This window comes from Vulpes lagopus, chromosome 5 (genome assembly GCF_018345385.1).
Source record: "Vulpes lagopus strain Blue_001 chromosome 5, ASM1834538v1, whole genome shotgun sequence".
Classification (NCBI taxonomy): Eukaryota; Metazoa; Chordata; class Mammalia; order Carnivora; family Canidae; genus Vulpes; species Vulpes lagopus.
Genome location: NC_054828.1, coordinates 115,592,495 through 115,611,096, shown reverse-complemented (window position 1 = coordinate 115,611,096; position 18,602 = coordinate 115,592,495). Strand labels below are relative to the sequence as shown.

The 18,602-nt window shown below is 52.6% G+C and overlaps 1 protein-coding gene across 6 annotated transcripts in view; it reads left to right on the top strand.

Moving 5' to 3' along the window:
- The window catches only part of KLHL29 (kelch like family member 29), a 304,459-nt gene that overhangs the window by 158,385 nt on the left and 127,472 nt on the right, over positions 1 to 18,602 (top strand). For 3 of the 6 annotated variants that reach the window (XM_041756134.1, XM_041756129.1, XM_041756133.1), the window contains one exon: positions 6,158 to 6,490. In XM_041756134.1, the coding sequence (XP_041612068.1) occupies positions 6,206 to 6,490 (285 nt within the window). In that variant the 5' untranslated portion in view covers positions 6,158 to 6,205. The remainder of the gene's footprint in view (positions 1 to 6,157; positions 6,491 to 18,602) is intronic. The other 3 variants (XM_041756131.1, XM_041756130.1, XM_041756132.1) reach the window with 1 other exon arrangement.

Below are 18,602 nucleotides of genomic sequence, written 5' to 3'. Positions count from 1 at the left end.
CTGGGACCCAGCAAGGGTCCAGGAGACCAAATTACAGAGACACAGCCTAGGCAGTGGGGCTGAGCCCGGGTGTCAGCTGAGTCCCCTCCTCCAGGCTGTCCTCAGGCTGCCCGGATGGCCCAGGCCTGAGTCTGTCATGGCACCCTGAGCTACAGAGAGAAGGCTTTCAGACAAAGCAGGACGTGGGATTCCTGGCACAAGATCCTCAGGTCACAGGTATTCAGCTGAGGATGACCTCTGTCTCACCCAAGTCTGTTCCCTCCCAGGGGCCCTGAGTAACAGAGCCCCCTACAAGGTCCCATCCACCTAGCATGGGGCTCTCAGGGAGTCTGTAGCTGTGTGTTTCAGACACCACACCACGCACAACCTCATAGTTGATGTTCTCCTTCATCCTCATCCTGGAAATCTGGTTCCTGTTGACCTGTGACTTTAGGGTCTGATCATTGCCCAGTGATAAGTCTTTGCCTCTTGCAGAGGGCTTGCAAGGAGTCACGTTGGATCCTCTCATGGTCCTGCGGGCAGTAGGGCTGTCCCTCCCTACTTTGCAGATGAACAACCTGAGACAACCCTGAGTTCCTGGAGCTAGTAAGGGGTCGTGCTGGGGCTCAGACTTGGCCCTCTTGACCCCCGACTCAGCTCTCTTTCCTCTGCCTGGGGACCCAGGTCTGATTCCTGGAGTGGTCAGGAGAGCTCTGGGCTTGTAGAGCAGACAGGACAGTCCCAGCACTCAGACTCTGGCACCCAGTGGGATGTGGCTTTACCAAACAGGGCAGGAAGCCTAGATCCCTTTGCTGAGAGGCTCTAAAATCCAACAATTCAATGACCAGGCTGGGTGGTAGCCAGAGAGGTGCCCGAACACCTGGGGCCTGGTCAGGTTTCAGGATCTGACAGGAGCAGGAGCAGAAGGCGGTCCAGCTCTGTGGGGTTTCCAGAGTCCAAACGGGGCCTTAAACCAGGCACTTACTGGGGCGGACCCCCCATTTCTTGGCAGGGAAGATGCATAGAGTAGGTTCCATAGCCCCAGACTATTTCTTACAGGACTCCAAAGTACTGACGAAAACTATTTTCATTTCACATTACCTCTTCTACCATTCTAGAGGTAATTAAACATGTTTTAGAAAATGTAAGAACAAAAGAAACAACACCTAAAACTTCGGATCAAATTCTTAGTTTCTTCTAAGCAGGGGATGGCTCCTCTTCAGAGGGTGTGCAAAACCGAAGAAAGGGAAGTTGTGGTTCAGAGTAGAGGCCGGGCATGTTTCAGATCTGGGCATCAGGTGCGCAGAAAGGGGAGCGACAGGGAGCTCAGGGATCTAGAGACAGGTGGTGGACGAAGGTCCGGGACAGGAGCTAGAAGCACACCCAGCAGTGGGGAATGGCTGCTGCTCAGACTCCCCCCCATCCCTCAGTAAAAGGCCCCACGCCAGGCTCGCCAGCTTCCCAGCAGCCCGCCAGGGATAGGTCCTCACCTTGACAAGGAAGCACATCTGTGTGTTTTGTGTGTAATTGCTTGACCGGGCTTGTCTGAGGTGCCCTGTCCATGTGGGGCCTCCTCCTGCCCCGACGTGCACTTCCTGCCACTTCCCCCACCACCACCTTGGGCGCACGTGTGGGCACACGGGACCTTTTTGACACACTGGCTCTGCGCCCAGCAGGAAACCCTAAAGTTGCCACCGCTGGAGCTGGCACTCTGCCGTCTCACCCAGGGTAAACTGTGCAACACATTTCTTTCATTCCATTTGAAAGGGGAAATTAAACTGAGGAATGAAGTCTAACCCGAATCTGGCGTGCAAAGAGTTGACCTTTGTTTTGAATACACTTAATGAGGCTCAAACCAGACTGTGTGGCCTCCAGCTGCCTGAGTCCCCTCCAGCTCCTCTCTAGTGTGATACAGAGCCTTGAAGAGATGAGCAGCGGAGCAGGGTGGCGGGAGGTGCAGGCTGCTGGGACCATGGGTGCAATGGAGCCACAGTGCGCAGCAGCAGGTGCTCCCTAAGCAGCGAGCTGACAGGCTCTGTTGCCATCAGAGGTGTCCTTGGGCCTCAGGAGGCCCATTGACCTGCTCCCAAGCATGCTCTGCCCTCCTGGGGGTACATCTCAAGTCTGCCCTCCTCATATCCATCCTCACTCACCAGCTAGAAGGAGATGATTTCCTTGACAATGTGTGAAGTTGTGTTGTTTTGTGGGAATGTAAGTGTTGACTTAGTGTATCAGGCTAGGCTAGGCTGTACTAACAAATAACCTTGCAATCTCATCTTAACATGATGAAGATTTATGTCCCATTCGTGCCAAGTCCAGTGCTGGTGGGGCAACCCTCTTGCACCTCCAAGGTTGCCGTGGCAGGTAAAGGGAGATGAGGTTAATATAAGATGCTCTTAAAGGGTCAGTTCTGGGAATGTTCTCCATCTCCTTCCAACTCACTCTAGCTGTCTGAATTCAGAAGTGTGACTTCTAACCTAACTGTAAGGGAGGCAATGGGGAGGTCTTCCTAGGTGGTTGGAGAGAGGACATGCTGTGGTGAACTTTGTCATCTCATCTCTGCCATACTTAGGATCCAGCCTAGGGAAACTCCCCTGAGACACTAGTAGTTAGGAAGAGCCTTGCAGGTGAATGTTGGTGAAAAGGAGCCTAAGCTGTGGGGTCCAGCTGACCCTGGACATGCAGAGATTCTGTTCTCCTTTGGAGCCATCCTTGGAGTCAGCCAGAGCTGACTTGCCAGGAAGATAAGACATTTCCTTACCTTGGCATCTACATGGAACTTCCAGTTGGAAGACTTGGGTTTTTGTCTCTGAGCTTCTTTCACACAAATGTGTTCATCTTTTCTGGAAACATTCAGCAATTAGGAATAAATTGTTCTAAAGGTAGCAAATGTACCACAGCCATTGATGCTGGGATGATGGTGGGTGCCAAGTGTCCAGGGAGATAGAGGAGGGCCTCTTGCCTGATCCGGAGGAGGTGGGTCCATGCAACCTCCTAGAAGAGTCAGTGCCTGAGCTGAGTAAGAACAGACACACAGGGCTTGGGTGTGGAAAGAGTGAGAATCCATTCCTGGCAAAGGAGCAACATGGACTTGAACCCCAAGCTGAGAGAGGGCATGATGCCTTTAGAAACTAGCAAGGTATTTGGAATGGCGGGCATTGCCTCAGGGGCGGAAAGAGTGATCAGTGGCCTAGAATCCTCAGATGTCTCTTGGGCCACACTGAGAAGTCTGGACCTTATTCTGAAGGACGGGATTCAAAACAGAAGAGTAAAGTATGGCAATCAGATTTGTGCCTTAAAAACAAAAGTCACAAGGCAGGGTGCCTGAGTGGCTCAGTTGGTAGGACATCCAGCTCTTGGTTTCAGCTCAGGTTATGATCTCAGGATTGTGGGATTGAGCCCCACGTCATGCTCCATGCTCAGCACGGAGTCTACTTAAGATTCTCTCTCCCTCTGCGTCTGCCGCCCAACCACTGGCACTCTCTCGTTCTCTCTCTGTCTGTCTCTCTGTCTCTCTCTCTCTGTCTGTCTCTCTCTCTCTCGTGCTCTCTCTCTCAAATAAATAAATCTTTAAAAAATAAAAAAGTCACAAAGGCAGTTGGGTGGAGAATGGGTAAGAAGGGCAAAGCTGGAGCAAGGATACTGGGACAAGTAATCTATGCGGGACACAAGGAGTTGGGGTGGTGGATGCGCAGGGGGAGAGGGAACAGATTTGAGAAGCAGCTGGGGTGACAGAATCAAAGACCCCACTGTTGAATATGTGAATAGAGATGGGAAAATGGGCTTGCTGAGCAGACGAGACTTCCTGTCTTCTCAAGGGAATTCCTGAGAATGACTGGACAAAGGAGCACTGAGTCGATTCTGGGACATACCGTATGGAGGTACCTGTAGGGCAGCCAGGTAAGGTGTACTTCAGAGTCTAGGACAGAGGGTGTGGGGCTTAGGAGGGAGAGGGAGCTAGAGATGTAGCCTTGAGAGCATCAGGGAAAGAGGTGACAGCTCATGAGATTGTCCAAGGAGAGTGTGTAGGGTGAGAAAAGAAGAGGAGGAAATAACAGATCCCCAAGGATGAGCTTGCCAAGGAGACTACAAAGGAATAGCAGAGACGTAGGAGAACAAAACAAGGAGAGAGAGCAATGTCTCAGAAACCACAGAGAAGAGGTTTCTAGAAAGAGAGAGAGATCAACCATGCCAAATGTGAGGGAAGAAGGTGTGAGTGTCCCGTGGAATTTCACAAGCAGATCATTCATGACTTCAATGAGACCAGCTCCCAAGGAGTGGTCAGAGCAAAAGCCACATCAGGGCAGGTTATGGCGTGGGCAGGAGGCATAAAAGTGACAAGAGCTAAACTAAAGAAGTCTCTCAAGAGAAGTCTGCAAGGAGGTGACCAAAGGGCGATTCATTTTTATTTTTTATTATTGGATAGATGAAAAAATAATATGGCATTGTGAAGGCTGTGAAGCATAATGGCAAAGTAAACAATGAGCCCACCATCCCCCTTAAGAGGTCACGGTCAGGGATCCCTGGGTGGCGCAGCGGTTTGGCGCCTGCCTTTGGCCCAGGGCGCGATCCTGGAGACCCGGGATCAAATCCCACGTCAGGCTCCCGGTGCATGGAGCCTGCTTCTCCCTCTGCCTGTGTCTCTGCCTCTCTCTCTCTCTCTCTCTCTGTGTGACTATCATAAATAAATAAAAATTAAAAAAAAAAAAGAGGTCACGGTCAGCTCCGCTTTCGTGTGCTGCTTGTGCCTGGTGGAGGGGACGGTGCCAAGGGAGGGGTCGGTGGCTGCCAGGGCCCACCAAACACACAAGTGGGCCGTAGATAGCAGTCACTAGGAGTAGGCCCAGGCTCTGATTCTGTAGCACTAGAAGTTGGCAACTAGATCTGGTGTGCGAAGATCAGAGTAGGGTCAGGATTGATAGAAATTTTTAAATAGGTGACCTGTCTACCACTAAGCTAGTAACTCCAGAGCCCCCCACCATGATTTGCAGGCTAAGAAAATGAGCCAGGGGCTATCCCCAACGTCCAGAAGCTCACACCCCGGACAGGAAGTGGTTGCAGAGTGGAAGAAAGTCTAAGAAAAGTGTGCCTGCGCAGTGCCTAGAGCTGAGGATGTGATGGGCGGGACAGACCCCACCCCGACCTGCCAACCGTGCCCTGGCTCTACCATTCGCCCTCCCCTGTGCCTCAGGCCTGCTGTGGCCTCTCCAGCCGAGTCAGCCTCTCCTGTATCTTTACATCCTTCATGCCTGAGGGTGACATCACACCCAGGCTGGGCAAGAAGCCAGGCAAGTCACTGTAATTCTGAGCAAAGCCCAGTCCTCATGATGCAGGAGGCCCTCAGCGCACCCTGGGGTGTCTAGGTCTCCATGACAACGCTGAGGGCCTTACATTCAGGTATTCAGGAAAGTCGCATGGGAGATGTCTGGTTCACAGGGAGCGTGGCGGCGGGGGGTGGGGGGGGCTGTCTTGTGCCAGTGACTAAACCATAGGGTTATAAAGAACTTTTAACACCCAGGAGCTAAGCGCCTTTTCAGATGGAGTCCTACGTTGAGCTTCAGTCTGAAGGCCAGAGGTCCTGGCCACCTTCTCCCTTCCTACTCCTCTGACCTCACGGGAGTCACTTATTCTCCACCAGCTCCCTGGTCCACAAACTGAGGCTGAGCCATCCCTGGTCGGCAATGGGCTCCCGGAAGGATAAAATGAGGTTTGTGTGATGGGCCTTGTCCACCCAGAAGGGGGTCTACAGATGTGGCTGCTCTCACCATCATAGGGCTGAGGGGAGCGTGGCCTGAGGAGTCTCCAGGATCTTTTTTTCACAGTGGAGACGGTGGGATAAAATCCCAACCATCATTAAAATGAGCACAAGCACATCGTTCAGGGCAACATGACACTGCCGAACAAAAAGCATCACTCTTAAGCTGAGGCTGGGTTCAAATCTTGTCTCCTCCACTTTTGCCACGTGATCCTGGACAAATCATTCATTCCCCCTCTGTGACGGGGGGCTAATGATCCGTGCATCGTGGGCTTGCTGTGAATATGAAATCAGCTGTCGTTTGAAAGCCTTTTTTGCACACAGAGAAGGTGCTTAATAGATGCCGACAGTTGTTGCTGCCTTCCTGGCATCCGAGCAGCGTGGCTGTTTGTCTAAATCGCCCTCCTCTCCGCTCTGTGCCAGCAGGTCCGGCCTCTGTTTCCCTGTGAGGAGCAGCCACGGCCCGGCAAGATGTCCCGGCACCACAGCCGCTTCGAAAGAGATTACCGGGTGGGCTGGGACCGGCGCGAGTGGAGTGCCAACGGGACGCATGGGACCACCAGCATCTGCAGTGCCACCGCCGGGGCCGGTGGCGGCACGGCCAGTAACCTCGGTGCCCGGCCCGGCCTCCTGCCGCTGCCCGTGGTGCCCTCCCGGCTGCCCACGCCTGCCACGGCTCCGGCTCCCTGCACTACGGGCAGCGGTGAGGCCATCACCAGCCTCGTGGCCAGCTCTGCCTCCGCCGTCACCACCAAGGTAAGACCGGTGTCCTCTCTGAGCAGGAGCTGGGCACAGGGGCCCTGCTTCCCCTGAAGGCCCGGGGCCACTCCGCAGGCTCCCGGCCTGTGCACGGGCCCCCGTGCTCTCCAGAGGACTGGCGTCTCTGGAGCTGGGCCGGCCAACTGTTGAAGGCTCACATGGTTTTATTTGCCATAAAGTCTCTCTCTGCGACTCACCTGAAGCTACTCGTCCTATGCCGTGTTGAGTAAATGCTATTTCATGGGTGTAGGGACAGCCAATGCCAGGTTGGCAAGAAAAATCCCTTACATAGGTGACCTTAGACCACGCGAGTCTTCCTGGGGTACCAGTGACTTGGGTTTGCAAGAAGACAGTGACCAGCGGTCAGGCAGAAATGGTCGTAAATCTAATACTTATGAATAACTCAATCAAGAATTCTCCTGCTGTGAGGTCTTCCAAGCCTCAGACAACCACGAGAATCAGTACTTTTGTCCCCGACCTGATGGTTGGGGATACTGAGTCACACCAAGTCTGTGAGAGCGGGTCCGAGGCTGGACCTTCCTTGGGGACCCAGGCCTTGGGCCCCAGCTGTCAGTTTCAGGGGCCTTCGCTCCAGGTCACTCCCTCTCTTCTGGAGGCGGCTCCAGCCTTGGAAATGACAGCATGAACCAGGCCGTGATACTAACAGAGACGCTGAAATGAAAATGTCACCGAGGCTCTTGTCCAGCTCAGGCCTGGCTGGTCCCCGTCACGCTGCTCCGAGCCCCTGGGGCAGCCGGAGCCCTCCAGGGACGGGCCCACGCAGGCGGCAGGAAGCCCGCTTACAGCTGTCCTGTTTCCTTGGCCGAGCAGGGGCTCTGCAGGCCGCATTCGGCTCTGCCAGCCATTCAGAGCGGCCTCCAGGAGCCCTCTCAGAGGCAGCATGTACGTGTGCATGCGTGCGTGCACCTGTGTGTGTGTGTAGCTAGTGTTTTCTTCCCTGCTTTCATAAAAGTTGCGGGAGAAGTGAAAGGCGGGGGAGGCCCGGCGTAGCCATTGTGAGGTGGCCGTGGTGTGGGAAAGCCGAGCTCCAGGTGTGCTGCGCCTTTGTCTCCGTGATTTTCAAAACTCCCTTTCAGCCCCGCTTCCCATTAATAACGGAGCGCGGCCGGCCCGGAGCCCAGCGGAGGCCCGAGACAATGGAGCTATTGGAGGCCAGCTCGGAGCACGCTGACATCTTGCTGCAGTGCCTTATTGATTTTATTTTCCTGTTATGAAAATACCTCCCCACTGAGGTGGGGAGGGAAGGAATGTTGGACGGGGGAGAGGAGTTGGAGGGTTATGTGGGCGCGACGCACCCCCCAGACCGGCCAAACGCAGCCCTCCCCTGGGCACCAGCCCCCAGGACTGGCCCGCTGCAGGGACCTCTGCCTGGTGGAGCCAGCCGGCCGCCCCGCCAGCCACATCTGGCAGCCACTCAGGAAGGCCAGCTGTTGGCCATCTGGTCAATAGCAGCTTCTGGAACTGACCGCCGAGTGGGGGCAGAGGGGCTAGCTCCACCAGGTCGGGAGAGGGAAGCTGGACCTGAGAGCCCACTTGATGATTTCGGCCCTCTCTGGATGGAGGCCCTTTTAGGGATGCTGTGGGGCTGCACCTGGGGCAGGGGTTTGGCCCTCCAGGCAAGGGTGCTGGACGGGAACTTGGCAGTGAGGGCCCGTCACACAGGGCTGCCCTGCCCACACGGCTCCTGCTTTGCTCCCAAACCACTTGATATTCAGCATCCCTCACTGGCGGGGCCCCAAACCACAGCACATGGGAGGAAAGAAACCCAGCCTCTGACAGAAAACAGCATCTGGGGAGGATTGTGCTGGGTGCTGGGAGGGGAGAGGGGGCAAAAGTTCATGCCGGTGGGACAGCCAGCTCCTCGGCATGCGTAACCAGCTCCAGCCCAGCTTCAGACCTGCAGGAGCTTGTCCAATCAGACAAAGGTGCCTGGGTTTGTCGAGGTGCTCAGGAGGTGGGGTGTACAGGGCAGACGGAAGTCAGCAGCCAGTAGCAGCTTCTGTCCAGGACACTGTCACTGAATTTGGGCTGTGGTGCCTCTCTGCCATCTGGCCAAGCTGCTGCTCACCACCCCAGATGCCTGTCCCCCAGCCTGTTTGTCCAACCCCATGCCAGCACCACATCAGTGGACAGGCAGGCCCAAACCGAGGACGCTGTGGTTTCCCTGGTCAGCAAGCTGCGTCTTTACTGAGTAGCCAAAGGCTAGCTCTGGCCCTCAGGGAACACACAGGTCAGGACGTGACAGGCCTGTGGCCTGGACAGTGTGACCATATTACCCAAGATGGTCACTCCCGTTGAGGTTATTGGCAGAGGCAGCTTAGTGTTGTGGATAAAGACAGACTATGGAGCCAGAATGGATTTGAATTCTGCTCTATCCCTTACCAGCTGAGCAACCCTGGACAAGTTACCTAACCTCTCTGGGCCTCACTTCTGTAAAATGGGAATAGGTAGTGGCACCTGGCTACCAGAGTTGTTGTGAGGATCGCGTGAGTTCAAACATATATAAAGTGCTCAGGACAGAGCCGGGCCTGGCACGTGGTGAGTGAGGAAAGCCCAGTGTGTATACAGAGCCGAGACCTTGCTCTGGTAGGAAGGGGCTGCATAGAAGCCAGGAGCAGAGCCGTGTGTTCCTGCCACCCTGCAGTGTGGCGATGGCTGCTTGAACGTACTGCCAGCCTTCTTCAGTGAATTGTCTGGTGCCACATGTGGGCCAGTCACACTGGAGGACTCAGTGTTAGCACTGTCAGGCCTCAGCATCCCCCCTGGGCTGGGCATGGAGCAGGGTATCACATCTCTCTGAGGGCTGGGGGTGACCCCCAACACCCTATGCCATCACCAGCAACGCAGAAACAGTCTGCCCCTCTCCTGCCCTTAGTCCCACAGGCCTGGTCACCTGCTCACTCGGTGCTGGGGCTGCTTCTGCCAAGCCGTCGGGGACGGTCCCGGGTCCCCGAGGTAGGGAAGGCTGGCTGTGTTCCCTGCGGCTGCTTAGTGAGCTGGTGACAGTTCTTTCTGTCACTGCTGCCTTAGGCCTGAGTGGATTTTTATGTTTCTTCATTTTTCTGTGGCCTGAGGATTTCTTGCTGGTCTTTGATGAAAGGCCAGTTGGACAAGCACAGATTCTTGGGCCACTGAGGCAGGAGGAGGGCGTGATTAGATGCATCAGACACTCACACACACACAGTCCCCAGAGCCTGAGAGGAGCAGAGTGACCGTGGCCTCCGGCCCCTCTGTTTTGCTAGTCAGAAGAGTGAGACCCACAGGAAACCAGACTTGCCGAGGGCCCCTGGTGAGTGAGAAACGGACCGCCCGGGCTGGCTCCTTGCCTCTCCCCGGGCCGCCTGGCACAGTGAGTTCTCCATGGTAACCGTTAGTGCAGCGCTGTGACGATAACTTTTCCCATCCCTTCATCCACCTACCTGACAGCAAATGCCAGTCTGCAACAACATGGGCATATTTACCTCTTGGCTGAGGTGGGGAAGTGTAGCCCAAAGGTTCTGTCAACTTTATGTCGTACAGCTAGGGAGAGCTTCAGGCTGTCCAGTCAGACAGAGCTGGGTTTGAATCTGACCTCTGCCTCTTAGCAGCTGAGTACACCTCTGAGCCTCATTGTCTATAAAATGGGAATAATAATAGTATCTTCCTCGTGGAGATGTTGTGGGATTGGTCAAATTAGGTTCTATGGGAAAGCTTAGAACAGTACCTGCTACCCATTAAGCCCTCCATACAAGTTCGTTTTACTCATTCTTATTTTTTTTAAGATTTTTATTTTTTCATTTACATTTGATTACTTATTTATTTTTATCTATCTATTTATTTATGTGAGAGAAAGAGAGTGAGCATGAGAGCAAGGGAGCACAAGTGGGGAGCAGGGGCAGAGGGAGAAGCAGACTCCCCACTGAGCAAGGAACCCAGTGTGGGGCTCAATCCCAAGACCCCACTGGGATCATGACCTGAGCCAAAGGCAGATGCTTAATTGACTGAGCCACTCAGGCGACCCTAAAAGTTAATTTTATGGCCTATGGATTTTTTTAAAGATTTTTTATTTATTTATTCATGAAAGACACAGAGAGAAAGAGGCAGAGACACAGGCAGAGGGAGAAGCAGGCTCCATGCAGGGAGCCTGATGTGGGACTCGATCCGGGGACTCCAGGATCAGGCCCTGGGCCAAAGGCAGGCACTAAGCCCCTGAGCCACCCAGGGATCCCTCTAAAAGTTAATTTTAAAAGCTAAATCAGAGATTGGGTCAGACCAGGTGTCCATACCGCTTGGTCCAACCTCTGACGGTTGGTGCTGGTGGGGGCCCTCCTTGGACGGTCCCCTCCCCTGACTCGTGTGGCCTGAGGATACTGAGAGCTGGGACAGCCCTGTGCCTGGCCCACGCTGCCACTCTGGGCTGCCGGCTGTCAAACGCCGGGGAGGAGGGTAGCCCTGAGAAGCAGAAACGTGACTCTGCGGCCAGGCCCGTTTGCGGGACCGGAGGGGAAGCACTGCTGCCCTACAGTTGCTGCTGCATGAAATTTAAATTATTCTCAGCAAACCTGCCTGACAGATGAAACAGAAAAGGGACGGCTTCATAAAATGCAATTTTGTTCTTGAAAGAATGGACTTTGCAGAATCCTGGCTGATGTCTGTGAAATGTGTTCGGGGCTTTTTTCCTTGTGGTCAGGAGCACTCATGCTGAAACATTCCCATCGTTCCTCAGAGCTAAGCCCTTGAAAATAAATCTGGGCTGGGAAGAGAGAGACTTAGCCTGTGTCGGAAGCCAAGGAAAACCAAAAGGGGCCGTGAAACCTGTAGGCTCCATCCTCAGAGCACCAAGCACCCAGGTTTTTTACGTTTATGAGCATGTGGGGTTTTCAAGGTGGGTGTCAGAGAGATGGCATGGGCCACCGTGGCTGCCCCATACACTCGAAATTCTCTGCAGAGCCGCCCCTCCCGAGGGAGATGATCCGGGCTGTCCATGGGGAATCGTGTGAATGACCGCGAGGCCCCGCCGCGGGGGGTTCCGAGGCCCGGGAACGGATGAGGAATGCTTTGGCACAGTCACAGAATACGAAGCAGACCTCCCTTCCCTCTTGTGCTCACACTGAAAATGAAAGGCTACTGAGTGGGCTCGGTGGGGAGAATCGCTCAAGTCCCTTTTGTGGTGAATTTCCAGACTGTGCGTGATTTTATCCAGAAGACTGTTCCTGCTCCGTGAATGAGAATTTGTGATTTCCCTTGTGATAAATTATCAGGCACTGATCATGCGCCGTGAGACAGCTTGTGCATGTTCGTGCCGAGCTAATGGGTTTTGCCTGCACTTTGAGTCGCAGCCACGGTTTGGATTCTATCTTCATTGACTTAAAACCCATCTGTCAGTCACGAAATGCGTACAATTGAAAAATGTCACGATTACCAAAGCACCCATTTCAAAACCTACGGCTTATGGGGGGCAGACCTGAGTGGCTTGACCTTAAATTTGTGGCAGGGGCCGGGGGGGGCGGGGTGGGAGACGGGAGAGGACTATGTATCCTTCCACATTTGTCAGGGGTGAGCCACAGGCTAGCTTCCAGAAGAAAGCTGCCAGGAGATCTCGTGGACTAGAGCCAGGTGTGTAGATAAGTTAGCTTTTGCTATGGAGAAATCATCTCAAAACTTAGTGGCTCGCACCTTCACAGTTCTGTGGGTTGGCTGACAGTTCTGGTCTGGGCCGGCTCCCTCATTTGTCTGTGGCCAGCGGCAGGTTGGCTGAGGGCAGCTGATCTAGGTGGCTTCCCTACCATACCTGTGCTTAGCGGACTGGCCAGCCAGCGTGCATCCGTGCCACCCTCCATCCGGCGGGCTCGGGCTTGTGTACACGGCCTTCTCAGGCTTCCAAGAGGAGCAAGAGGACAAGGCTCAGCACACAAGGGCTTTTGTAATCTCTGCTTGAGACATATTTGCTAAAATCCCACTGGTATAGAAGTCCCCTGGCCAAGCCAGATTGAAGGAGTGGGAAGAGAGACCCTGCTTCTTGATAGGAGCCACCCAGGCTCCCTAAAAGTTAATTTTAAAGGCTAAACCAGAGATTGGGTCTGCCCAATCTATTGCTGAGGGGCGGGCATATAAGGAGGGGAAGATTTGTGGTCATTTTTGCAACATACCCCCAGGCTGTCCAGCACGCTGGCTTAAAACCAAGGCTCTCATGCCTCTAGCAGAAAGGAGGGGGTCAATCTCCTACTGTCCTCTACGTGGCCTGGTGTAGGAAATTAATACGGGACCCATATGACACATACACAGCAGGGTTACACACCTCCCATCTGCACCAAGTGCTGCCTCTTGAGATCAGAAAGAAGGTGCCCAGCAAGGATTCTGTTGCCAGAGAGAAGGAGGGACAGCTGGCCCCCAGGGAACCCTGCTTGGTACCTTTACCTTGAGAATCCACTGCTGGCCAGGACTTGGCCCCCACGTGATCCTGTCCAGAGTTGGTGGGACTGGGACACTACTATTCCCAGGACATTCTCATGTACAGATGCTAACCTATGGTTCAGAATTTTAAAAATCCACCCCTATGGATTTTGGCCAGTGGATTTCTCCCTGTGAGAATCTGCGCGGGAAGACTTTCTGACAAGCCTGAAATCAGGAAAGGGAGCCAGTTATGTGGTGCAAATGTTCAGTAGCCGAAAATTGGACAGCCCAACGGCTCTTTCTCCCTAATAGGCTAAATCCCATGCAATTTCCCAAAAAGCCCTTGGAAAGGCCTCTTCTTAAATTAAATTAGGTTTTCTGCAAACAGCATCATTCAAGATGAACATAAATCTACTTCTTATTCACTTTTAATGGTTTTCCCTGTTTTACTTAATTACTCATGTTGCAATTAAACAATTTTTTTCATCGCAAAAGGACAGTATTTTAGCTACATTATGGGTTAAATAGGCTTTGGAGAACTAGCCTGGGAGTCTCATCACCATTTATAACACAGTTTTTTATAGGGAAAGTATGTTCCAAAATCTAAACAGCCAAATTACAAATGAACTTTCAGAACCCAACCCGTTTGCTAACTGGGAACTGTCTGTAATGCTAAAAATAACTCGAGGGAAATAAACATAAAAAGGAGAGCTGAATACCCCTTGGTATAATGTGTTCACCATCAGCATCTACAGATTTCCTCTAATTTCAGGGAAGAGAATTCTCTCCAAACCCAGGCTGACCCTGTCCCTGTTTCACTCACTTTCATGACACAGGCCGCCAAATTGGCCTGAGCCCTCCCAAAGCATAATGCCACCAAGAAGAGTCACTGTGAAGTCCCCGCAGAGCTGAACTGATGTAATGCAGCCGATTATCAATCAGTTTCAGCGTCCTGGTCGCTGCCCTGAAATGAAGGCTCTGGAGGACTCTGTGCTGCTCCAGCTACCAGCTCCACCAGTCGTGTTCATTTGCATCATGCATTTGCCTCTGTAGAAACTGTAGGCAAGAAACCTCATTTTACCCTGAAAAATAAGGGCCTTACGCACTCAACAGAGCATCAGCGTGCACACGCCTTTCCTTTTGACAGGGTGGGACCCTTACTGTTCCAGCCTCCTCTCTTGGGCCTTTTATTGGTCCAACATGTTGGACCCTCTGGCACAGTGAGGGGAGTCCTTATGGCTGGGGATGGAGCAAAGTGCACACCGAGAGCAGAAGGCCAGTGGTCAGCACCTCCCTCCCTGGACTCACACTCTTGGCTGCTGGCTGTCACGGTCCCCTAAGGAACACACTCCTCCATCCCCACACACTGTCCTCATTACACCTGCTTCAGAGGCCAAGGCATTTTGGTTAAGCTTGCTAACCCCCACCCCAGACCTCCCCCCAGTGACCTGGCTTCCCCACAGGCCACTCCTTGGATTGTCAGCGAGCAAGGCTCCTTGCCCTACCCAGACAGAGCTGGGGTGCTAGAGGGAGTCCCTCACACCTGGAGGGGAAAACAATCAAAGCCCACAGGACTCCCCTTGGCTGAGAGGCTGGTCTCGAGATGCTGGGGAGAGTTGGAAGGATCCCAATCACTCATTCTTTCACAGTTGGCTTCTTTATTTTAAAAACATGGATTTAAATGATTGAGAGTAGCTGGGGCAAAAGGACAAACTCGTGAGCCCAGCTTCGTCGATGGCTGTCCCAGGTTGGTCTGCTTCCTGTTGGCTGTCAGATGCAGGCCTGGGACTCCCACCCTAAAGATTTCTTCTCTCCCTAGACAAGAGCAGATTTTCCCAACTCTCCCGGCACACTGGCTAGCCCTGGGCCCCAGCTTTGACTCGTCTGTGATCCTCTTTGTGATCCTAGAACAGTGTCTGCCTTAAGGTTACCCTGGGGAAGCTCCTCTGGCAGCAGAGAAACCTTCTGAGCACAGGGTAGCCTTTTTCTAGGTTAAAGGATACCCAGCCCAGCACTAGACTGGCTCCTGAACATTATTTCACATTCCTGACATACTACTTGAAGAATTCCTTCATCAGGTTAGAAGTGGCCCTGAAGCTGGCAGGTTGGGTGTAGGGGCAAGAATAGGAAGTTGGAATGACCAAGCCTGCAGATGAGTCAGGGCGCTCTCACTGTGGGAGCAGAGAAGCTGGAGAACTCCAGGCCTGATGAAACAACCTTCGAGGTCTGTAGGGGTGTTGCTGGCTGTCTACCAGATGTGCATTTTCTCTCCCTCTTCCTAACAGGATCTCCGTTCTGGCCAGGTACCCACCACCCCTTCTCATGCTTTGGGGAAGTTAAACCCCAGCCCCTGCTGGGATTATGGTGGTTCTAAGCCAGGTGTTGGTGATCCCCACCCCCTTAGCCGTTGTTGGTTTAGGAAGGGTCCTGTGACCAAGTCCAGCCGTGGAACATGAGGGTAATACTGTCTGAGGACTTTGGGGAAAGGTTTTATTCCCTGTAAGGAAGAGTCACAAGAAAAAGGTGGTCTTTCTTCCTCTGTACTGTCCTATATGGACATGATGTCTTGGACCATCATGCTACAAACCTGAGGATGAACCCAACACGTGAGGAATAGGAAAAACACAACAGAGTTCCAGAAATACGGAACCAGAGCCCTCATGTGCATTCCTTCCTGCCTCTGGGCTTCTTGATACATGAGCTAATATATTTCCTCCATTTTGTATGTTGTATAAAAAATAAACAAAACACAACTGCCTTCATTGTGTGGATGGCTCCCTAATGACAACATGGGTGCCTTCGTGCATTTTCCAGACCTTGCCTGGCACATTGGTTTGCCAAAAACAGCTACAGTGACCTTTGTGAGTACAGTCTACCTGTTATTTATTCATTTCAGCACTCACTGCTATATACAGGGATTTTGCTATCAGTGGCTTTGCTAAATGCCAACAGCAGAACATAGATTACTATTTCCACACTCCTGTGTTTTCATGGGACTGTGTTTCTGGCCGAGGGAAATCCACCAAAACACTGGGTGCCTGAGTTCACCCTTACCAGCCATTTCAGCCACAGTTCCCCAGACATAAGAAGAATTCTCATGCCCCAGGACCTTTGCACTTGCCACTCACTCTTGCCCACCCAAAGCCGCTGTTCATCCAACAATTGGCAGCCTACATGTTACTACATCTGTGGTGGAAAAAAAATTGCTATTATTTCTCTTGTCCCCATAACACCTTTGCTTATGTTCCTGTGTAATGCCTATACTATAGGGTACTTATCCATCTATTCATTTGTATCCTTATTAGGCAGTGAACTCTGTAGGAATAGGCTCCATGTGATGCCCAGCAGATAGAGGTTCTCAGCAAGTGTGTATGGACAGAATAAATGGATTTATGCATATAAATATTTATTGAGCTTCTATTGCTGGGGTGGAGAGGGTGAATGCCTTTGACATCACCTCTCCTTACATGATGGATCAGCCTTCAAAGAATGAGTAATTTCTGTGGATGCCCATGAGGAGGAGGATGAAGACGGGACCCATGTGGGGAGCCAGAAAGGAGCCTTCACAGGCTTGCAGATGGGACCCGTGTCCAGACAATGAAGCCTGGATGGCAGTATGGACTTTACACATCAAGGCCTTTGCCTTTGGTCCTGCATCCCTTCCCATCTCTCCCAAAGTATTTGGATTCATGGGATCACAAATATTACTATTTATCCAGCATTAGGACTTTCCTCTCCAGTATTAGTACCTTCTTGGGACTTTTTCCCATTCGCCTGCAATTCTTGGCAGCCGTTTGCATTTGGTTATTTTATTTAAGGCGCTTGTGTGGTAATTCTTTTGTGCCATGCACTGTTCTAACCACTTCCCCAACATTAAGTTTTAAAATCCTCATCATAGGGGCACCTGTTTGAGCATCTGCCTTTGGCTCAGGTCGTGATCCCAGGGCCCTGGGATCGAGTCCCACATCAGGATCCCCACAGGGAGTCTGCTTCTTCCTCTGCCTATGTTTCTGCCTCTCTGTCTGTGTCTCTTATTAATAAATAAATAAAATCTTTTAAAAAACAAAAATATTAAAATAAAATCCCCATCAGGCCCTCTGAGGTACCTGGTATTAGCACTGTTAGAGATGAGAAAGACTAGTGGACTCGGCCAAGATCACTCAGCAGCCGGAGACTCGGCCTGGGCAGTCTAGCTCCAGAGCTGGTCATGGGGATCTCTATGGGCCCTGCCCAGAATCATCCTCAGTGAAATCTGTTGAATGAGCAACTGGCTGAACATCTTGACATTAACATCTTTCCCCGGCGCTCACGGTACCTCCTAAAGAGAGAGCTGCAGGCTTCCCACTGGAGCAGTTTTGTTCATCAGCAATTTGAAACAACCACGAAGGCTAGCACCAAAGCACGTGTAGGTTTTTGTGGTCCGGCCCCATCCCTCCTAGAGGGCCAACTGCAGTTCTGCTCATTTTTTCTCTGATCACCTGACTCTCTTTCCTTAACATCCAAACCTTGTGTGCAGTACAGACTCTGCTCAGATGCAGGACACTGGGGACTGGTGAGCCTTGAGGCCACAACCTCTTTCTCAGGATTTCTTGTTTTGGTCCACGGCAGAGTACAAGGCTGGCGTCCATGTCAGTGACTGCTTTCAGACTGCTTTGGCCTGTTTCATTCCAGAAGGGCATTCTGGGTCATCACAGCTGACCACAGGTCTGGCTCAGGTGGGCTTGGGGCAGGACCCAAGCTCAAGGGGGCAGGTCCATCATCTTGGTGGATTTACACCTGGGCTGTGGACTGGAGATGCCGTGGAGTCATGAGCTGACCGCTAACTGGACAAGGTTGGAGCAGCCACGACTGGCCACTATCTTCTCTGTGAGCCTAGCACTGCCCTGGGGGAACAGAGAGAAGATAGGCTACTATTTGCTCTGGGTTTCATGATTGTGAAAATGGCAAATGGTATATCCTATATATTTTACAATGAAAAAATATGAAAATGAATAAATACCCTGCCATCAAAAGATAGAGGCAATGTCTGTTTAAATTCGGGAAAAGCTGGGGCATCGAGTGATTTCCCGTGTTGAGAGAAATGGGATTGCTGACCCCAGTGGCCAGAATGGAGGTCAAATGCATCCAGGCAGGGTCTTGACTGGAATGTGAGGAGGAGCCCCTGGGAATGGGTAGGGGCTACGTGGGGGGCTGAGGGATTGGCCTCACTGGGGGATCCCCACCGTAGATACACGCCGCAGCCTGACCTCCTTGGGAAGATATGTTGGGGCTGCTGGAGCCGTTGGTGGGCCTGTGTGCTCCCTTTCTCTGCCATCCCCATGAGCTGGGGCTGCAGGTAGAACCTCAGCTGCGCAGTTCAGTCTCATCAGCAGTGAGGGTACTCTAAGGTAGAGACCTGGGCTGCCAGCCAGCTGAGACCCTAGATAGGTCCTTGGACTTGCCACCACCACCACCACCACCACCAGCAGCACCACCGACGCTAATGTTCACTGAGTCCTCGCTATGAGCCAGCCAGGGCTCTACATGTCTTTGCCTGTGTTAACCCACTGCATCCCACGAGTGTATGTGGCAGGTGCTGCACATGTCCTCCTCATATGGCTCAGCGAGGTGATGTAGGCTCTAGGCTTACACTGTCCAGCCCCACACAGGGGAGAAGAAGGCAGGGAGGAGGAAGGATTCAAGCCACCACAGCTCCCCCCACCGACTGAGCTCCAGG